This window comes from Stomoxys calcitrans, chromosome 1, assembly GCF_963082655.1.
Source record: "Stomoxys calcitrans chromosome 1, idStoCalc2.1, whole genome shotgun sequence".
In the NCBI taxonomy this organism is placed as follows: Eukaryota; Metazoa; Arthropoda; class Insecta; order Diptera; family Muscidae; genus Stomoxys; species Stomoxys calcitrans.
In genome coordinates, this window is record NC_081552.1 from 52,865,093 (window position 1) to 52,883,079 (window position 17,987).

General features: G+C 35.5%; 3 protein-coding genes across 11 annotated transcripts in view; 2 read left to right on the top strand and 1 right to left on the bottom strand.

Annotated features, from left to right (window-relative positions):
- The window catches only part of LOC106090091 (uncharacterized), a 63,011-nt gene extending 45,262 nt beyond the window's left edge, over positions 1-17,749 (bottom strand). Inside the window, exons 1-6 of one of the 4 annotated variants that reach the window (XM_013256167.2) lie at positions 16,355-16,442; positions 14,026-14,300; positions 12,418-12,544; positions 10,523-10,685; positions 10,357-10,471; positions 3,779-3,905 (exon numbers count right to left, since the gene is read on the bottom strand). In XM_013256167.2, the coding sequence (XP_013111621.2) occupies positions 3,779-3,905; positions 10,357-10,471; positions 10,523-10,685; positions 12,418-12,544; positions 14,026-14,271 (778 nt within the window). In that variant the 5' untranslated portion in view covers positions 14,272-14,300; positions 16,355-16,442. Of the gene's footprint in view, positions 1-3,778; positions 3,906-10,356; positions 10,472-10,522; positions 10,686-12,417; positions 12,545-14,025; positions 14,301-14,450; positions 16,150-16,354; positions 17,028-17,198 lie in introns of those variants that run through there. The other 3 variants (XM_013256169.2, XM_013256168.2, XM_013256166.2) reach the window with 3 other exon arrangements.
- LOC106090092 (nuclear pore complex protein Nup154) overlaps positions 1-17,987 on the top strand; it is a 257,128-nt gene that overhangs the window by 234,647 nt on the left and 4,494 nt on the right. The window lies entirely within an intron of this gene.
- Positions 1-17,987, top strand: part of LOC106092403 (uncharacterized) — a 166,615-nt gene that overhangs the window by 110,739 nt on the left and 37,889 nt on the right. The window lies entirely within an intron of this gene.

Sequence of the window (17,987 nt, forward strand, 5' to 3'; positions counted from 1 at the left end):
TGTTAAGATACTTGTGAGTCTTGTGTACTTCATAATCTGCTTTCCGCCTATTCGATGTATTCTGTGACTGTTGGCATTCTAACGCTGTATTTTCCGTACTATTAAGCTCAGTTCTGGATCGAATTTGATCGATATGCTTTTTGCACATTTGCCAACAGATACAATTTCGTAATGCAAGTCACCTATTCGGCGACAAATTACTCCAGGTAGCCACTTTGGCATCCGATTATTGTTGGAGAGAAAGTAAATATTTTGCAAATTATCAAAAGAACGTAACAATGCGTTAAACCGCATGTATAGCTTTTCAATCTTGTGGCAGTAGCACATCCATCTGAGTTCTTAAATTTCCACCCAGAAACAAAACCAGTTTTTGAATGCGGGGCAATTCTGTATTGCCGTAGAAAGGCAATCCATTTTTTTTTTGTAAACTGCTTTTGATTGCTTCCAAAGCCTTCATAGCATTTTGACCGTTCGGTCCAGCATAATCTACGTGTATGCGCTCTCATGCTGGTTTCGGATACTGCCAGAGATGATCTCTAAACTTTGATGGATCGTTTGCATTTTCTGCACAGTCCTTACAGCTTTTCGCAACATTATCAATATATCTATCAATTCAAGGCCAGTAAACGAATGACCTTACAAAGTCCTTCATTTTTTACGATCCCTAAGTGAGCCGAATGCAAATCTTGTAAATTTTTCCACGCAGCTTTTCTGGAATCACCACCCGATGTTCAACGATGAGGCATCCTCCTGATAACCGATAATTAATTTCAGGTGATCTCTCCAAGTACCCTTATGCTTGGAGAGACTAACCATTTTCCAAAATTCGTAAGATTGCACCTAATCTCTCATCTTTGTGGTTTCGGATGCAATCTTTGCTGCATTAGTAGGAATGTGATCTATCTGGTTAATTAGAAATGCATCGAAATCATCATATTCAGTAATTGTATTACAAACTCATCAACCCATCAACTCGCATTGCTCTAGAATAGTAGTCGGTGTTCGCATTAGCCTTTGTTGTCTGAACTCGACAGTTAAGTTGAAATTCGCCAAAAAATTTGCGTTATTGGCCATACGGCTTATGCATTAAACTGGCAAAGACTTCGACAGATTCATTATCTGTGTCAGCGGTTTATGGTCCGAAATGAGGGTGAAGTGGCGTCCATGCACATTAAAAAAAGAACTTATTCACAGCTCAAACGGTGGCTAGAGCCTCCTTATCGATCTGAGGATATTTACGTTCGATCGCTGTCAAAGTCCTGCTAGCATTGGCAATAGGCGCCTCTCGTGCCCATCAGGCAATCTATGTGATAAAATGGCGCCTAAGCCAATGCCACTCGCGTCTGTTGCCAGAAAAAGTGTTGCCGATTGTTCGTAAGACATCAGGACTTGATCAGATATTAGTGCATTTTTAATGTCAAAGTACGCCTTTTCAGCATCCGCTGTCCACTTAAAAGATTTTCTGCTTCGTAGATAAGTCTGCTATAATCAGCCTTTCCAAGGAACAATTGCAGCTCGTCATGGTTACCTGGTTTTGGTGCATCTCTAACCGCCGTTACATTTCTATCCGACTCGAGAATCCCATACTCGTCAATTTTGTGCCCAAGAAATTTCACCGTTGGAGCCGCGAATACACACTTCGATCTGTTAAGTTTTAAAACCTTTTCTCTCAATCGGGTTAATGTTGCCTCCAAAGTTGTTAATAAGTTATCAAAACTTTCGGCATATATCAAGATGTCCTCGAAGAAGTTGCAAACATTGTTTCATAGTTCTTTGCCAAATGGCGGGTATATTGGCAGCCCCATACCAGTCTTTGTTGGTCCTATAAACCGCGAGTGGGAGTATTTAGGGTAAGTGCATGCGCCAATTCATCATTCATCTGCAGATGCGAATATGCATCTGTTATATCCAAGTGGCGGCTACCGTGGCGCAGAGGGTAGCATGTCGGCCTATGACGCCGGACGCCTGGGTTCAAATCCCGTCGTTAACATCAACAAAATTTTCAGCGGTGGTTATCCTCTTACTAATCTTGGCTACATTTGTAAGGTATCCTGCCATGTTAAAACTTCTCTACCAAGTGGTGTCGCAATGCGACACGCCGTTCGGACTCCGCATAAAAAAGGTCTCTTGTCATTGAGCTTAAACATTAATCGGACTGCACTCATTGATATGAGAGAAGTATCCCTGTAGTAGTAGTAGTAGTAGTATATCCAAATGGCAGAACAGCTTTACTCTTTGCATGTTGTTAAATAAATTTTCTGGTTTTGGGGTGGGATGATTCATTAGACCAGGGGCCAAATTACCACATACGTGATCGAATGCGCTTTCGTATCAAATGAAAATTCATCTCGTGCTTAATTGGTGTTATACCACTTGTATATAAATTTTTATGTCCAAGTTTTTATAAATAATGCACGATTTAAACATTCGCGTTCTTAAATTTCAAAAATTTCCGTCCAATAAAGAAGCAAATAATTCACAATAGAGAGATTTCGAACGATTTTACTCGTTAAAATATGCGATACTTCGTCCCAAGTTCTTCACAGGGCTATAGCATGGTGCTTCATAGCCATACAAAGATGTAAGCTCACCAATGCACTCGCACAAAAATGTTCAGGAGAAAATACCCTTTTTTATTCCCTCCATAATAGGATGGGGTTATACTAATTTCGTCATTCCGTTTGTAACACATCGAAGTATTCGTCTAAGACCCCATAAAGTAAATATATTTTTGACCTTCATGATATTTCAAGTCGATTTAGTCATGTCCGTCCGTCCAGCCGTCTGTCTGTCGAAAGCACGCTAACTTTCGTAGGAGTAAAGCAAGGCGCTTGAAATTTCGCACAAATACTTCTTCTTAGTGTAGGTCGGTTGGTATTGTAAATGGACCATATCGGTACATGTTTTGCTGCCATATAAACTGGCAAACAATTGATAGTCGCAACATTCGATATTTTTGATAGTTTTAATAATAAATATCGATAGTAGCGGAAGTTAGCATCTCCGCCTATGACGCTGAACGTCTGGGTTCGAATCCTGGCGAGACCATCAGAAAAAATTTTCAGCGGTGGTTTTCCCCTCCTAGTGCTGGCAACATTTGTGAGGTACTATGCCATGTAAAACTTCTCTCCAAAGAGGTGTCGCACTGCGGTACGCCGTTCGGACTCGGGTATTAAAAAGCAATATCACAGATCAAATAAAACCAATATTAATAAAGTCAGATGGAAGTCATGAGAGATAGAATTGTACAAAATGTTAGCCTAAACGGATGACGATTGCGCCCTCTATAGGCGCAATTCATCTTAAAGGAGATTTAGCGTCACATCGCTTATTTTTGTTTAATTTTGCAAAAAAATCTACTTTTTTCGATAATATCCATCGGATTAATATCAATCGATATTCAGTAAAAAAAATAAATACCGATAGTATCGATAATGCCATCGATATTTTGCCAGCTTTACTCATAACCTGATATAGCTGTCATATAAACCGATTTGGGATCTTGATTCTTGAGCCTCTATGGGGCGCAATTCGACAAATGCGATCCATGGTTAAGTCTTTGTAAACAACACAAATGATAGTCGAACGACAAAAAGTTTTGAGCACGATAATGCTCGAAATGACAAACTTTCCAATGGAAATGTAAAATTACACCTGGCAACACTTGGTGCTGCCTAGGCCAGAAACTCGCTTTTCTCTTAAGACGCACTAAACAATCACATCGATTGCAATTCCACCCTAAATCCAAAATGTATTTATTAATAAATTATATTCTTACCTGGAAAGCCAACAGATTTGCTGATGGACTGCCATGCTTGTGCACGTTTAGCATCATTTTTAAATTCCAGATGTCTCTGAACGTACAAAATTTTATGATTTCTAACTTCCTTGATGAGTAGTTTGTCCTTTTTTGTTAATTTCCAATTGTACAAAGATGAGATGAAAATAAAAGCAGATCATATTATTAGTGATGTCAACATATTAAAATCTCAAATTAAAAAGATTAACTCCTGTCGAAAATGCTAAAATGAATTATGAAAGAGGAACCAAAACGGGTTTTGGAAGTTTAAAAAGGGGGGTATTTGATGTCTTTGGAAAGTTCAGTGTGAACGTACAAAATTTTATGATTTCTAACTTCCTTGATGAGTAGTTTGTCCTTTTTTGTTAATTTCCAATTGTACAAAGATGAGATGAAAATAAAAGCAGATCATATTATTAGTGATGTCAACATATTAAAATCTCAAATTAAAAAGATTAACTCCTGTCGAAAATGCTAAAATGAATTATGAAAGAGGAACCAAAACGGGTTTTGGAAGTTTAAAAAGGGGGGTATTTGATGTCTTTGGAAAGTTCAGTGTGAACTTTGGGCATCAAGAAGCTCTCTCCATCTAACGCTATCTTTGGCCGAAGTCTTGGCTTGATTCCATGATATTTGGTTGATTTCAACTTTCTTTTGGCACAGCGGATCCATGTGTTTCTCGAGCGTCCCTCCTAGGATATTTCTCGTTATATCATTGCGCTGTTGGCGTAGGATATGATCCATTCAAATCCATTTCCTCTTCCGGATTTCTACAGTAAGCGGTCGCAATTTTTTGTTGCTATCCTCATCAACTTGGTCTTTGTCACGTTTATCTTCAGGCCTACTTTCGTCCCATTTCCATTCAACCGTTTCAATATCGCCTTTATGTGCCTAACGCAATGCTCCATTTAAACGGACTGAAACTTTTCCATTCCTATACAGCTGTTGTTGTTGTTGTACCAGTGTGTTATACTCTGAAGCGGCAGCCCTTGCCGATGAAGAACTCCATCGGGTCAATCCGGTACGTACAACCGGCTGCCATGGGATTGTTCCTATACAGCTCCCCAATTAGAGTCACGATATTTTCTGAGATGCTCTTATTTAACAGCGTGCTCCACATAGAGCTTCGCGAAATTGTGTCAAAAGCTCGCTCGAAGCCGATGAATATAAGGCATAGGTGCAGACTGTTCAATGATTAAACGGAGTTGATGTGGAACGTCCTACCGGAAACCCTCCTGTTCTGTCGTAAAATGCAGTCAAGTGCAGACGAAATACGTTGAAGCAGAAAGCTTGTCATTACCTTATTGATTGTGTTCACAATGTTATACCTCTACAGTTTTTGCACTGTCAACCTTCTTTGGGATCGTGACCATGATTCCCTTCTTCCATTCTGAGGGAATAACATTTGCATCCCAGGCCTCTCTAATTGTTGGTGTGATTGAGTGAGCATGAGGTGTGTTCCATACCGCAACAGGTACGTTGTAAGAACCGGCTGATATGCCGTTTTTGAGTGAGACCAAAACGGCCTCAATTCGTTCGCAGGGTGGTAGGGCTTTAGATATATCACTGCATGGGTTTCGGCGCACTGGGAGAATAAGAGGGTCGGAGCCTACGTCCTCGGTTGTTGCTTCTATGGAGCTGAAAAATTCGCGCCATCTCTAATTGCTGTTGGGCCGTTGTTAATTCCGATCCGTCCTTATCTTTTATTATTGTTTGAGGATTATGTTTGGGTCCATGATCACATCTTAGAAACAAAACATCTCCGGGGGTTTTTCCAAAAATGAAACGGAAAATAATGTTTCCCGAATTGTAAAAAAATTGGTATTAACTTAATGAATGACTTGCATTGCGGGAGTAATCCCAACAGAAAAACGTTTAAATTAGATCGATGTTAAAGATTATACCATTAATATGCATATTTTGAACATGAACAAGATTAGACTTGCGTCTAGAAATTTGAAAAGGTAGTCGAAAGCACTGTTGGGTCTTAATAAGTTTCCGCTTCCATTGAAAAATATTGAAAAAATTTACTGCTTAGACAACATTTTGTTCCTTTTGTCACTCGATTCGTTTGCCAATTCAATGAAAAAAGCTGTTTTCCGTCCATAAAATCTGCTGTTCTCAATGAATTGAGTGACAAAAAGAAAAACAGTTAATAGTCTAAGCGGTTGTTGTTTAATTGAACAAGATAACATTTTTAATCACATATTTTTTAAGATTCAATTAAAACTATGATTGAATCCATTAATTTTTTAATCAAAAATTTTAATCACGATCGTAATTATAAAAAAGTTAATTAGTTTAATTAAAAAATAAGTTCAGATTCAATAAAAAAATCAGATTCAATTAAAAAAATTAATGAGTCAATTAATTTTCGCTTAAATCAATTGAAATAAAACGTTTTCAATTAAAAAATTAATTGAATCAATCATTTTTTAATTGAATCCGATTTACTTTTTAAATACGATCCTGATTGAAATTTAGGCAGAAATAATATCGACATGAAATTTTTGCCATATCCAATTAAAAAAATGATTGAATCAATTAATTTTCGATTAAATCAATTAAAATAAACACGTTTTCAATTAAAAAGTTAATTGAATTAATCTTTTTTAATTGAATCCGCGGTATTTTTTCAATTACGATCGATATTTAAAATATACGCAGTTTTTACTTAAAAAATTAATTGATTTAATAGGTTTTTTTTAATTGAATCTAAACTTTTGTTCAAATACGATTGTAATTGAAATTAATTGATTCAATCATTTTTTTAATTGAATCTGAAGAAATTTTAAATAGAAAATTTGATTGAAATTGGTTTTCATTTTTAATTGAACAATAAGTTCTTACGATCATTTTTTTTTTTTGAATCAGAAATTTTTTAAGACTCAACTTTTGGTACCTTTCGTATTGGAAAAGGTGCAGCCACTCAACATTTTAATAAATACTTTCTGTATATAAGATAAAACTCCCACATCAACCGTCCTCCGACTACTTTCTAAACGCAATTCAAATCTTAGACAAATCTCATTTTTTTCCAGAATCTTAACATATTTGAACTAAGTTACATAGAAATCGAGGGTGCGCTCAATAGCGCGCTTTTCACTGAAATTGGAATAAAACATATTTTCAATTGGTTTTTTAATTAATGCAATTAAAAAATTTATTGAAATTTTTGCGATTTTCAATCTTTTTTTAATTGGATCAATTAAAAAAGTAATTGAAAATGTCAATCATTTTTTTAATTGGATCAATTAAAAAAGTAATTGAAAACGTCAATCATTTTTTAATTGGATCGATTAAAAATCAATTGGATTTTCAAAAAATTCCATAAATTTTTTTTAATAGAATATGCAGTTTTTTTAATTGCATTTTTTCATCGCCTTTTTCAAAAACTGTCATTGATATTATCATTTTCGTGATTGATGCAGTTTCATTTAAAAAGTTAATTGGATCAATTATTTAAAAAGTTAATTAATCAATGAGTGATTAAACCCGATTTTCATTTTTTTCTCTGTACATTTGATACACAGACGATTACCTAGAATATGAACTAACTTGAGGTGCGTTGTTTGGACAATGGTCCGTGGTCACCCGTATAAAAAAAACTCCTCCGCCGGGGTTCACCTTGGGGTTGCCCTATAGATTTGTGTTTGCTGTAGCAATGTGTTGTGTACTAAGGTGGCAGCCATTGGCCGATGCAGGACTCCATCCGGTTAGTACGGCACGTAGAACCGGTATTGCTATAGATTTGTTTGAAATGTGGGACGTATGGGCCTGCGAAATCTCCTTCCCTTTATATTGTAGGGGACAAAATAGAAATTAATTATATTTACTTAATCACGATTGTGATTGAAAAAATTTTCAGGTTCAATTAAAAATTTAATAGAATCAATTATTTTTTTCATTGAAAATGGCAAATTTTTGAATCATTGAATCAATTAAAAAATTATTGAATCAACTAATTTTTTAATTGAAAGAGTAGCTACAATTTTTAATGCTTGGCCACTTCCCCTTAATTCAATTATTCAATATGTCCTTTGTAAATTTTCGTAAAAAGTTGATGTTAATTTTCGTAATATTTAAATTTTGCAGTTTTAATATTTTGTAACTTTTTTCTTCCCATTATTTTTTCTATTGTCTTAACAATGCACATATTTTGAAGATGTATCTTAGTTCATTTTGTTTTCAGGGTTGCACAAAACAAAAATTTAAAAACAAAATATATATTTTTATTGATTTTAAAAATATAATTTTTGCATTCAGCTGCCGACATTCATCAATGTGATTTATTGTTTGTTTTTAAATCTTTCGTTTCTCATGTAATTTATTATTTGTATTGTTATTTATTTTTCATTTAAGCTGTCTCAACTGAGTAGTTTTTCAACCATTATTAATTATTTATACTTATGGAAATATTTTATAAAATGCTAAACTAAATGTATCTTAGCTCATTTTGATTTTAGGGTTGCTTTATAAATACATAAAAGCCATAACTTATGTATTTACTGATTTAAGATTTTAAAATTTTAATTGCTGTGTTTAGCTACTTTAAGTTGCTGAAGTTATTAGAGTAGTCAATCATTCGCCAATCATTTTTTTGTGTTAATTCGTATCTTGTTCCATGTAATTTATAATTAAAATTTTTATTTATTTTCATTGATGTTGTTTCAACTGAGTAGTCATTCATTATTATATATTTATACTTAAGAAAAGATTTTTTATAATATTTTAACTTAAGTATAGTCCATTAGTCAAATAAGGTCTGAGGGCTTGGCTAATATTTGAACAAATAAATAAAAAAAAACAATTTTCAATTAAATTTTTAATTGGAAATTGTTTGGCGATTTTTTCCGTGTACACAGAAAAAAATAAAAATCGGTTTAAATCACAAAATTAATTGATCCAATAAATGTTTTAATTGAAACTGCTTCAATCACGAAAATGACAATATCAATCACCGTTTTTGAAAAATTTATTGAAAAAATTCAATTCAATTTAAAAAATGGTTGTGATTTTTAAATTTTCAATTAACTTTTTATTTAGATCAATTAAAAAATGATAAACATTTTCAATTAATTATTCAAATGATTCAATTAAAAAATGATTGAAATTTTTTGAAAACTTCAATTAATTTCTACATTTGATACAGAGTTGTAACTGGAATATGAACATGATTTGCGTTGTTTGGGCAAAAGGTCCGTGGTCACCCGTATAGAAAAAACTCCTCCGCGGGGGTTCTCCAAAAAATTTCGCATTTCGGGTAGGGGTGCCCCATAAATTTGTGGTTGTTGTTGTACCAGTTTGTTGTGTACTGAGGTGACAGCCTTTTGCCGATAAAGGACTCCATCGGGTTAGTAAGCCACGTAGAAACGACTGCCATGCTTTTGCTATAGGTTTGTCTAAATTCGGGATGTATGGGTCTTTAAAATCTCCTTCCCTTCATATTGTAGGAGACACAATAGCCTTTGTTGTTGTTGTTGTAGCAGTGTGTTGTACACCGAGGCGGCAGCCCTTGCCGATGAAGTGTTCCTTTAATTGGACTTACTTAAGCACCATACTTGAACATTTTTAAAGATTCGATTACAAAAATGATTGAGCAAATTAATTGACGATTAATTGACGATTACAAAATTTTCTCACAAATGTAGCCAGTATTAGTAAGGGGATAACCACCTCTGATGTTCACGGCGGGATTTGGGCCCTGTCGTTCGGCATCATAGGCGGACATGCTAACCTCTGCGCCACGGTGTTCGTTCGTAACAACTCGAAATCCATTGGGCACCTGTTCCGTAGATGTTCAGAGTTGGAAGTATTTCTTGGCCAGATCCTACTTCCGTGGGTTCGACGACTTTAACCCCAAAATGCGTTTTCAATTTTTAATGTTTTCTGACGTTTAAGTTAAGTTTTGGGATGGTATATATTCGGAGACCTACAGGGTGGCTGATGAAAGCCGCTACCAAAAAAAAATGTAATAACTTTTTTTCTATTTAATAATAATAATTTAATAATTAATTTAATTAATTAATTAATTAATTTAATTAATAATAATTTAATAATTAATTTAATAATTTAATTTAACATGAATAAAAGAAAAATGTATTCCATACACCGAAAAAAAAATGTAGCAATATTCATCATTGTAGCAATATTCATCAGCCACCCTGTATAACTGTTTTTTATCGCGAACTTTTCTGTCGAATATTTTGAATATTCGGTGAATCGCTCAAGGATTAAAACGTTGCAAAACAACTTTCCTCGCCATGTTTTGAATAATATTGTCGCACAGAGTATAAAACTAAAATAAAGTTATTACGTGTACGCAAGTGTTGACAACATTTTTCAGAAGAGTCGAAAACCACACCCTGTGTTAAGGTTACTGCCCCATGTACATTTTTGAAACGCCTTCAATCTTTTGTTTTGTCACTAGATTAATTCGACAAATTTTAGAAAATATCTGATTTTATAGAGGGAAAACACATGTTTTTAATGAATTGGCAAACGGATCGAGTGACAAAATGTTAGTAGCACTGGCCCTTAATTCATGTTATACGTACCACTTTAGCTTCATTGCTATCTATTATGTATTCTTCGGAATTTGATAACTCCGAATCTGATTCAGCTTTCAATTTATCAGCATGTTGTCGCTTTTTTGATATATTTGAAGTTTTCCTAAAATATTTCTATTTATCAATTGTTAAACCTTTACAAAGAAAATCTTACTCTTTCGGCATCAAGTGGTCATGAAGAAATTCTAAGCTTTTAAAAAAACGCCACTGCCATTCAGTAGTTTCGGAGCCGCTGTCCACAGCTTCTTCCATTTTCATTTTACATTCCCTTAAATAACGATCACGCAGACTTTTCCATCGCACTCTGCAATCGGACTCTGAAAAAAGGCATTCATGGACATTAGCAAAATGGAACTCTAAAAAGAAATACAAATTTCAAATAACAAAAAATAACACCCTTATTCCCGTTGTCGAAGACGAAAATCGACAGCAGTTTCACTTTTCACTTTTCGTGGTATTCTGCAACTTATTCACCTTCGACAGTTTGATAATAGAAAAATATTGTGGTAAATAAAAAAAAAATAATATAAAAGTACGTTCCATACTCTTTCGACCAACATGCGCGATTAACTTATATGTCGATCGTTAAATTTGACAGTTGAATTCGATTTACGTGTTACCAAAAATGTAAACGAATTTTTGTCTTCGACAACCATAATACCATTTTGTAAAAACTTCTACATTCGACTTCACCATCGCCAACCAGAATAAGGGGTATTATTCAGGAAACGTTTACAGAGATTGAGAAATGTAATCAGAATTAACATAAGCCAGAATTAAATATGACCGACTCGGGATAACTTGAGTTCCGATCTGTGATATTTATCATTATCACGAAAAGCTCAGCTGAGAGCTATAGGGCTAGTCCAAGGATTGCGTATAGTAGAATGCTCTATAGGTAAAATAAGTGACTGCAATATCAGTCATGAACAATTCGCAGTGAGAGGCCGGGCGGCACCGAACCTTGCTTAAATACTGAGTGCCTATGATACTCATTATGACAAAGTGAGTTATTAGCGCCTTTAAATAACCACTGGCAATTTTGTTTCTTCGGCGTTCTATCCAATATACCGCAATGACCTTCCTCATCTACAGCAGCTGTCGAGGATTATTACCTCCACAAGCGGCACTTTATAGGGCGCACCTCCGATTTCGCTGAAATTTTACATTTATAGATGTGAGTGGACCCCAGGAAAACGAATCTGAAGTCCTTTTTTGGGGCCACTGGCTCCCCTCTAGAGGCGGAAAAAGTCCCCCTCAATGAGAAGTCCTCCAACCCAGGGAATATGCTTGTCAAACGAAAGGTATTAAGGAGCAGTGTTGCTGTTTTTGGTAGGTTCCTACCAAAATAGTTAGGTTTTTGTTCTCTTGTTAGGCTTACCTCATATTTTAGGCCTATATGGCAGCTGTATACAAATATGGCTGGATCTGGTCCATACCTTAAAACTTTTTAACCCCTAACCTAGGCACTATAGGTATCAAATGAAAGCGATTGACGCGTAAATTACTAATTCGGTCGAGTGGATTGCAAATGAAAATGATTTTTTTTTTTATTTTGTGATATTTTCCCGCGATTTTTTTGAAAAAATATTCACATTTGAAGCTTTCCTTGAATTATAAAATAAACTAATTTTGAACTTTTCCATTTTTATTTGTTACCCATATTGCCTAGGTTCACTATCTCAAGGGGTTCACTATTTCAAGACCCTTTGGATCCATCCTGGTTCCAAATTTTAGATTTTTTTATTTGTAATCTGCTCGTGAATTCCTTTCGCTTGCCTATGTTAAAGCACTTCCCATTGAGGGGGGTTTTTTCGCCACTAGGGGAGTCCACGTGCTTTTGCCCCAAAGCAGGACTTCAGATTCGTGATCCTAGGGTCAACCCCCAGCTACACACCAAATTTTAGCGAAATTGGAGGTGCGCTCTATAAACTCCATTTCCCCCTTACATTCAAACATGTGTCTGCTTTCTAATTTTCTTCTGCATAAGCTATTAATTATTTCTTTGTATATTTTAAATTAATTTAAATATTAGTAAATTATTCTTACCCGACATGCCAGTAGCTTTGCTGATGGTCTTCCAGGCCTGTTTGCGTTTATATATATTTTTATTGTCCCGTTTGTTTTTTGCGTACAAAATACTATGTTTTTTAACTTCCTTGATGAGCTTTTCAACCTTTGTGAGAAATTAAAATCAACAATTTCAAAAGTTATAACAAGTCCTAAGAACCAAAAAATGCAAACAAAGCAAGTAAAAGCTTGCTAAGTTTCAGAAGTTTTAACAATTCCTAAAAACCAAACAAAAAATGTAAGCAAAACAAGTAAAGACATGCTAAATTCGGCCGGATTGTATCCTTTATACCCTCCACCATGGGTCGAACTTGTCAAGTTATTTGCACGGGTTCTCTTTATATTGGGTTGCCCAAGAAGTAATTGCGGATTTTTTATATAGTCGGCGTTGACAAATTTTTTTCACAGCTTGTGACTCTGTAATTGCATTCTTTTTTCTGTCAGTTATCAGCTGTTACTTTTAGCTTGCTTTAGAAAAAAGTGTAAAAAAAGTATATTTGATTAAAATTCATTCCAAGTTTTATTAAAAATGCATTTACTTTCTTTTAAAAAATCCGCAATTACTTTTTGAGCAACCCAATAGATAGAAACTAAAAGGCTATGGAAGATCATAATAATAAGAGATCGTAACAAGAAATCCCTATTGGATATTTTTATATGCTTGGATAAGAATTGAGCCCCCAGAAGGTATTTGACCTTTTGGACCATACTTAGTACATCTTTTGGAGGTCATAGGAAAAGTCATTTGCTAAATTTTGCGCCCCCTCGGCGAATTGTGCTCTCTAGAGGGTGAAAAAGTATATTCAGGAGATCGGTTTATATGGGAGCTATATCTGAACATGGACCGATTTGGCCTATTTACAATCTCAACCGACCTACATGCACAAGAAGTATTTGTGCAAATTTTTAGGCGCCTAGCTGTACTGTTTCGAAAGTTATCGTGCTTTTGACGGACGGACGGACGGACATGCCTAGATCGACTTAAACTATCATGACAATCAAACGAATATTTCAAGGCGCTACAAACGGAATGACGAAATTAGTACGCGCCCATCCTATGGTGCATGGTATTAGATTATAATTTTCTGTTTTCGATCGTTTGTGACCATGTCTATTGTCTCTTTAAAATTTTACACTATTACCACTGTGGAATATAGCATATTACAGAAGCTTGCTACCTTTACCTTTAATAAATATCTTAAAGATAGCCGCTATTCCAGGCGAGACAACGAGGAGATTAGTGTCCACAGTTTAGATTAGAAGGAGGAAGCATGATTTGTACACACATTATTTTGGTAGTGAGGACTGGAAAAGTCGAAAAACAACTTCATGCGACGATGTGCGTGCGTTGCGTTGTCGTGTGAATCAACAATTAAAATAACTAACGTACATATTTATGTATTATATATATACTACGTGCATTTTATCTCAGTGTGTAATACAACTTTAATAGCTATCAATCACTAAACAGTTTGCGTGTCTTGTTTTGAAGTTTATGCAATAGAATGCCAACTATAAAAACTTTTTTCTACAAACGCCCAACATTGTAAGCGCGCACCACCGAATGCTGTGTAATTTCATTTTTACCTCTTTGGAATTTGTAGACCACTTGGATGACCTTTTTGTATATTCTTCGTCTCGCTCAACTTGCTCATTATCACTGTCCATCTTATGTTTTCTCAAGAAATTCTCTTCCAATCCATTTGGCTCCTCATGAAGGTAATGCACTTCAGGACCTTTTCTTCTAAGCATCCGATGGGTATTGTTGCCTCTGGTACTGGCCACAGCCTGCTGCTCCTCTGGTTCATCTTTGATATACACCTCTTCCAACATATTTTGTAGTGGCACAGCTTCTCAATTCTCTACAATTTTCCAGGTGCAAAAAACAAAACTTAATTTTAAGTGATTTCTTATTGTTATAAACTACTGTTTCTTTGAACCGTAATGAAATAACCAATGAACGCGTTGGGTTTAGTTTTTCGCGTTGAAGCCGAACAAGTTTAAACACATACACTTTATGAGGAATGGCAGCACAAAACAACGCTCTCTGGCCACCATCAAAATTAAAATTTATTTTGTTATTGGGCGTTGCTTTTGGTCGAGGTTTGTATGATTATATTTTAGAAAAGCTTATGTTAATAATTTAAATAATTATCAAATGCTAGAAGTTCCATGTATTTTATTATCAACTCAAAGCTGTAATTACAGGCGAATATGCCACCACGCGTTATACTTCGGTCACCAAGAAAAACTAGCAAGCGTTGTGGGAAAACTTCAACGCGCTGATTGGTTTTGCCTTGGTATTGTTTATGACATAAGTGACAGCTCTTCATGGCAAGCAGAAACGCTTGGTAAATTTGATTACAGTACTTTATACAGTACATCACTTTACTGCACTTTTAATAACTGGCTGACAGCTGGAAATAATTTTGAGAAATATTAAGTTGCGCTCTCAAGGAAATGAACATCACTTTTAAATAATTCAATTAACAGGAGGCCACCGTAGCGCAGAGGTTAGCATGTCCGCCTATGACGCTGAACGCCTGGGTTCGAATCCTGGCGAGACTATCAGAAAAAAATATTCAGTGGTAGTTTTCTCCTCCTAATGCTGGCTACATTTATGGGGTACTATGCCATGTAAAACTTCTCTCCAAAGAGGTGTCGCGCTGCGACACGCCGTTCGGACTTGGCTATAAAAAGGAGGCCCCTTATCATTAAGCTTAAAACTTAAAACGGACTGCACTCATTGATATGTGAGAAGTTTGCCCCTATACCCTAGTGGAATGCTCATGGGCAAAATTTGCATTTGCATTCATTTATCAAATGTTAAAAAAGAATTGGCAGTATACTATAGACCACATAGATTCTAGATCAAGCTAAATATTAGGCGGGCCTAGATTCTGGGGTCCCCCCTTTGTAGCGCTGAACCACCCATCGCTCTATATCAGACATCAACACCAATACCGTTGAAAAGGTTAAAACAATGCCCGCGGGCATACAAAAAATCGATCCGACCGTACACTGTAAGAAATTCCCTGGGGCTTTTTTTCGGTTCATTCAGTTAATATTTGATGATACTAATACAGTATATACTTTTTAGCTGTTTGTCCTGGATCGGTGGCGTTGGTTGCCTATCTGCCACAGGATGATTTTAACAGGCCAGTAGATACTGCTAAGATCACAACTTTCTTAGCAGTATCTTCTGAACCTTTGTCTTCCGCATGAGACCTAAAGAACAGCAATCTGGCAAGTCTGGGTTTTATTTACTATAGTTTCCCAATTGGCAAGAGCACACTGACGCTGCATAGTTCACTACCGAGCCGCCAATTGCATTGCATGCAGGCAGCAAGGTTTCTTTTTCAGCGTCCTAAGGGCTACGGGTTGTTGTTTCTATTTTTGACATTGTCACAAATAGTAGTGGCATCAAGTATTATGGCATAATTGTAGATGTAGTCGGAATCGTTTTTTTTTGCAGCGAAATGAATGGCAACATCCACAATGCTTTCTTGGCCTCAGTGGCGTAATCACTACACAAATATCAAAGCTGAATTTGGAGATCTTTTGCGCTTTGATATCGTTGGCAAAAACAGACATCTCACTCTCGTATCCTTCGCAAAAATCTAAATTGTCTTGAGCCAAACTGCAGACTACCATCTTAACTTTTGTGTCATTTAAAGTCAATTGACCGGTAAAATATTGATAAAAATATTAATAAATAAGTATTGCAGCTAGAATTCTAGAAACTAAAAACTAGATAAAAATAGAAAAGATAAGACACAAATGGAATGAAAGGAGCAACAGAAGTACTAGCACAAAAAAAACATTATTTATCTTAAACAATGCACGAGGAATTTAATATATTTAATATTTTAAATAACATGCTACTTTGAAATTATTTTCTCCATCGAAGCCTTACCACTGGTCGAGCCGCTTGTAGTTGATGGGGTTTCTGCATCATCTACTGGGCAAGCTAATTGTGCCCTATTCATAGAAATTTCTTTAGAAGCCTCACCTCTTGCAGTGTCATTGGCATTCTTCGCCTTCTCGCCAATACCAGCGTTCTCCTGTGTTTGCTCTTTACGTGGCCTTTTATTTGGTGACGCTGCGTTATCTACATCACATCTCAGTCGCGCTTTAACAACACCCGCTGTATTTGCATAGGAAATTTTATCTCTTGTACTATAACGAAATCCTGTAGTTTTGGTCAAACAGAAATAACACTTATCCAACATGTGTTCAGTTTGATGTAACCATGTAACGGGTTTTATGTATTTGATTTTATGACGCTCCGATTTGTTTTTCCATCCCATTAGACCCCGATAGCAATAATCGCATGCCACATCGGGAATATAGCCCTCATTTGGTTTGAAGGTAACTGCAAAATATTTCTCAAAAGCTGTTAAAAGATTTTTAGTTAAATTTCTTGCATTATTCGGTGGAGTGAATAGACCACAAATATAGCAAAATTGATTGCGATTTCGACAGCCCACGATTTCTTCTATGGTTATAGTATCATCTTTGTTGGCTAGAGCCTTGGGTTTTGGCTTGGGCTTAGGTTTGGCTTTCTTGGCACGTTTTCTGCGCACAGGCTGGTAGAAAATTAATGAAAAAAAAGCATATATATAAGCAATAAGATAAAAGAGAAGAAATAGGGAAGTCCCTATTTCTAAAGTTTAACTTTAAATTCCTGGCATCTCACACTCATTTTGGTTTGATGTGGTTTAAAAGAAGTTTTTAAATCATGTTTTGCTTTGTCTTACCTCCATAGCTTTTCTAGCATTCAATCGCATTTCTCTGCTGGATATTTTAGGAGATTCCACACGCAATACTTCCAGTTCTGAATCACCATTGGCACTTAACACCTCCAATTTTACATCCAAACAATTGTTTTGTAGAATTCCCGCACAGTTACTTTGGTTGCACTCATCGTTACTTATATCGATCTCTTCTTTTATGTGAACTTCGTTAGCACTATTGGCCATTTCAATGTCGGCGGAATTTGCTATATGTTTTGACCATTGGAATATGTTAACCAACAGATTCAGTTTTAAGGGATGATGTGGTGAAAGTAGTCAGTATTGCTCAAACACATTCTTATAAATTTGTCTTAAGAAGTGCAAAAAGTAAAATTAAACTTTGCTTAAATTAGTGTTAATTTTTTTTATTAAAATCGACTTTGTTGTTGTTTCCACAAAGTTTGTGTTGACAGGTAGTTGTCAATTCTCAACTGTCGTTTGAAAGACATACAAATGTTCTACCTAGACAAACTACGTGGGATAAAATTCAAAAACTAGTTTTTCAATATTTGAAATAGCTTTTAATTTTGATTACCATATTATAATAAAAATAGTACAATTCTCTTTTATTTTCCATGTACATATGTATGTATCCATGTATATCTAAAAAATAATTTATATCAGCAACTCATAGGTATTTACAAAACTCTTTCATACTTCTCTTGAGACATTTATTGCTGCCATATGATTTTACCAACCCTGCATTGTGTATGCGAGAATGAGATAGCTATGCCATAGCCAACCACACACACA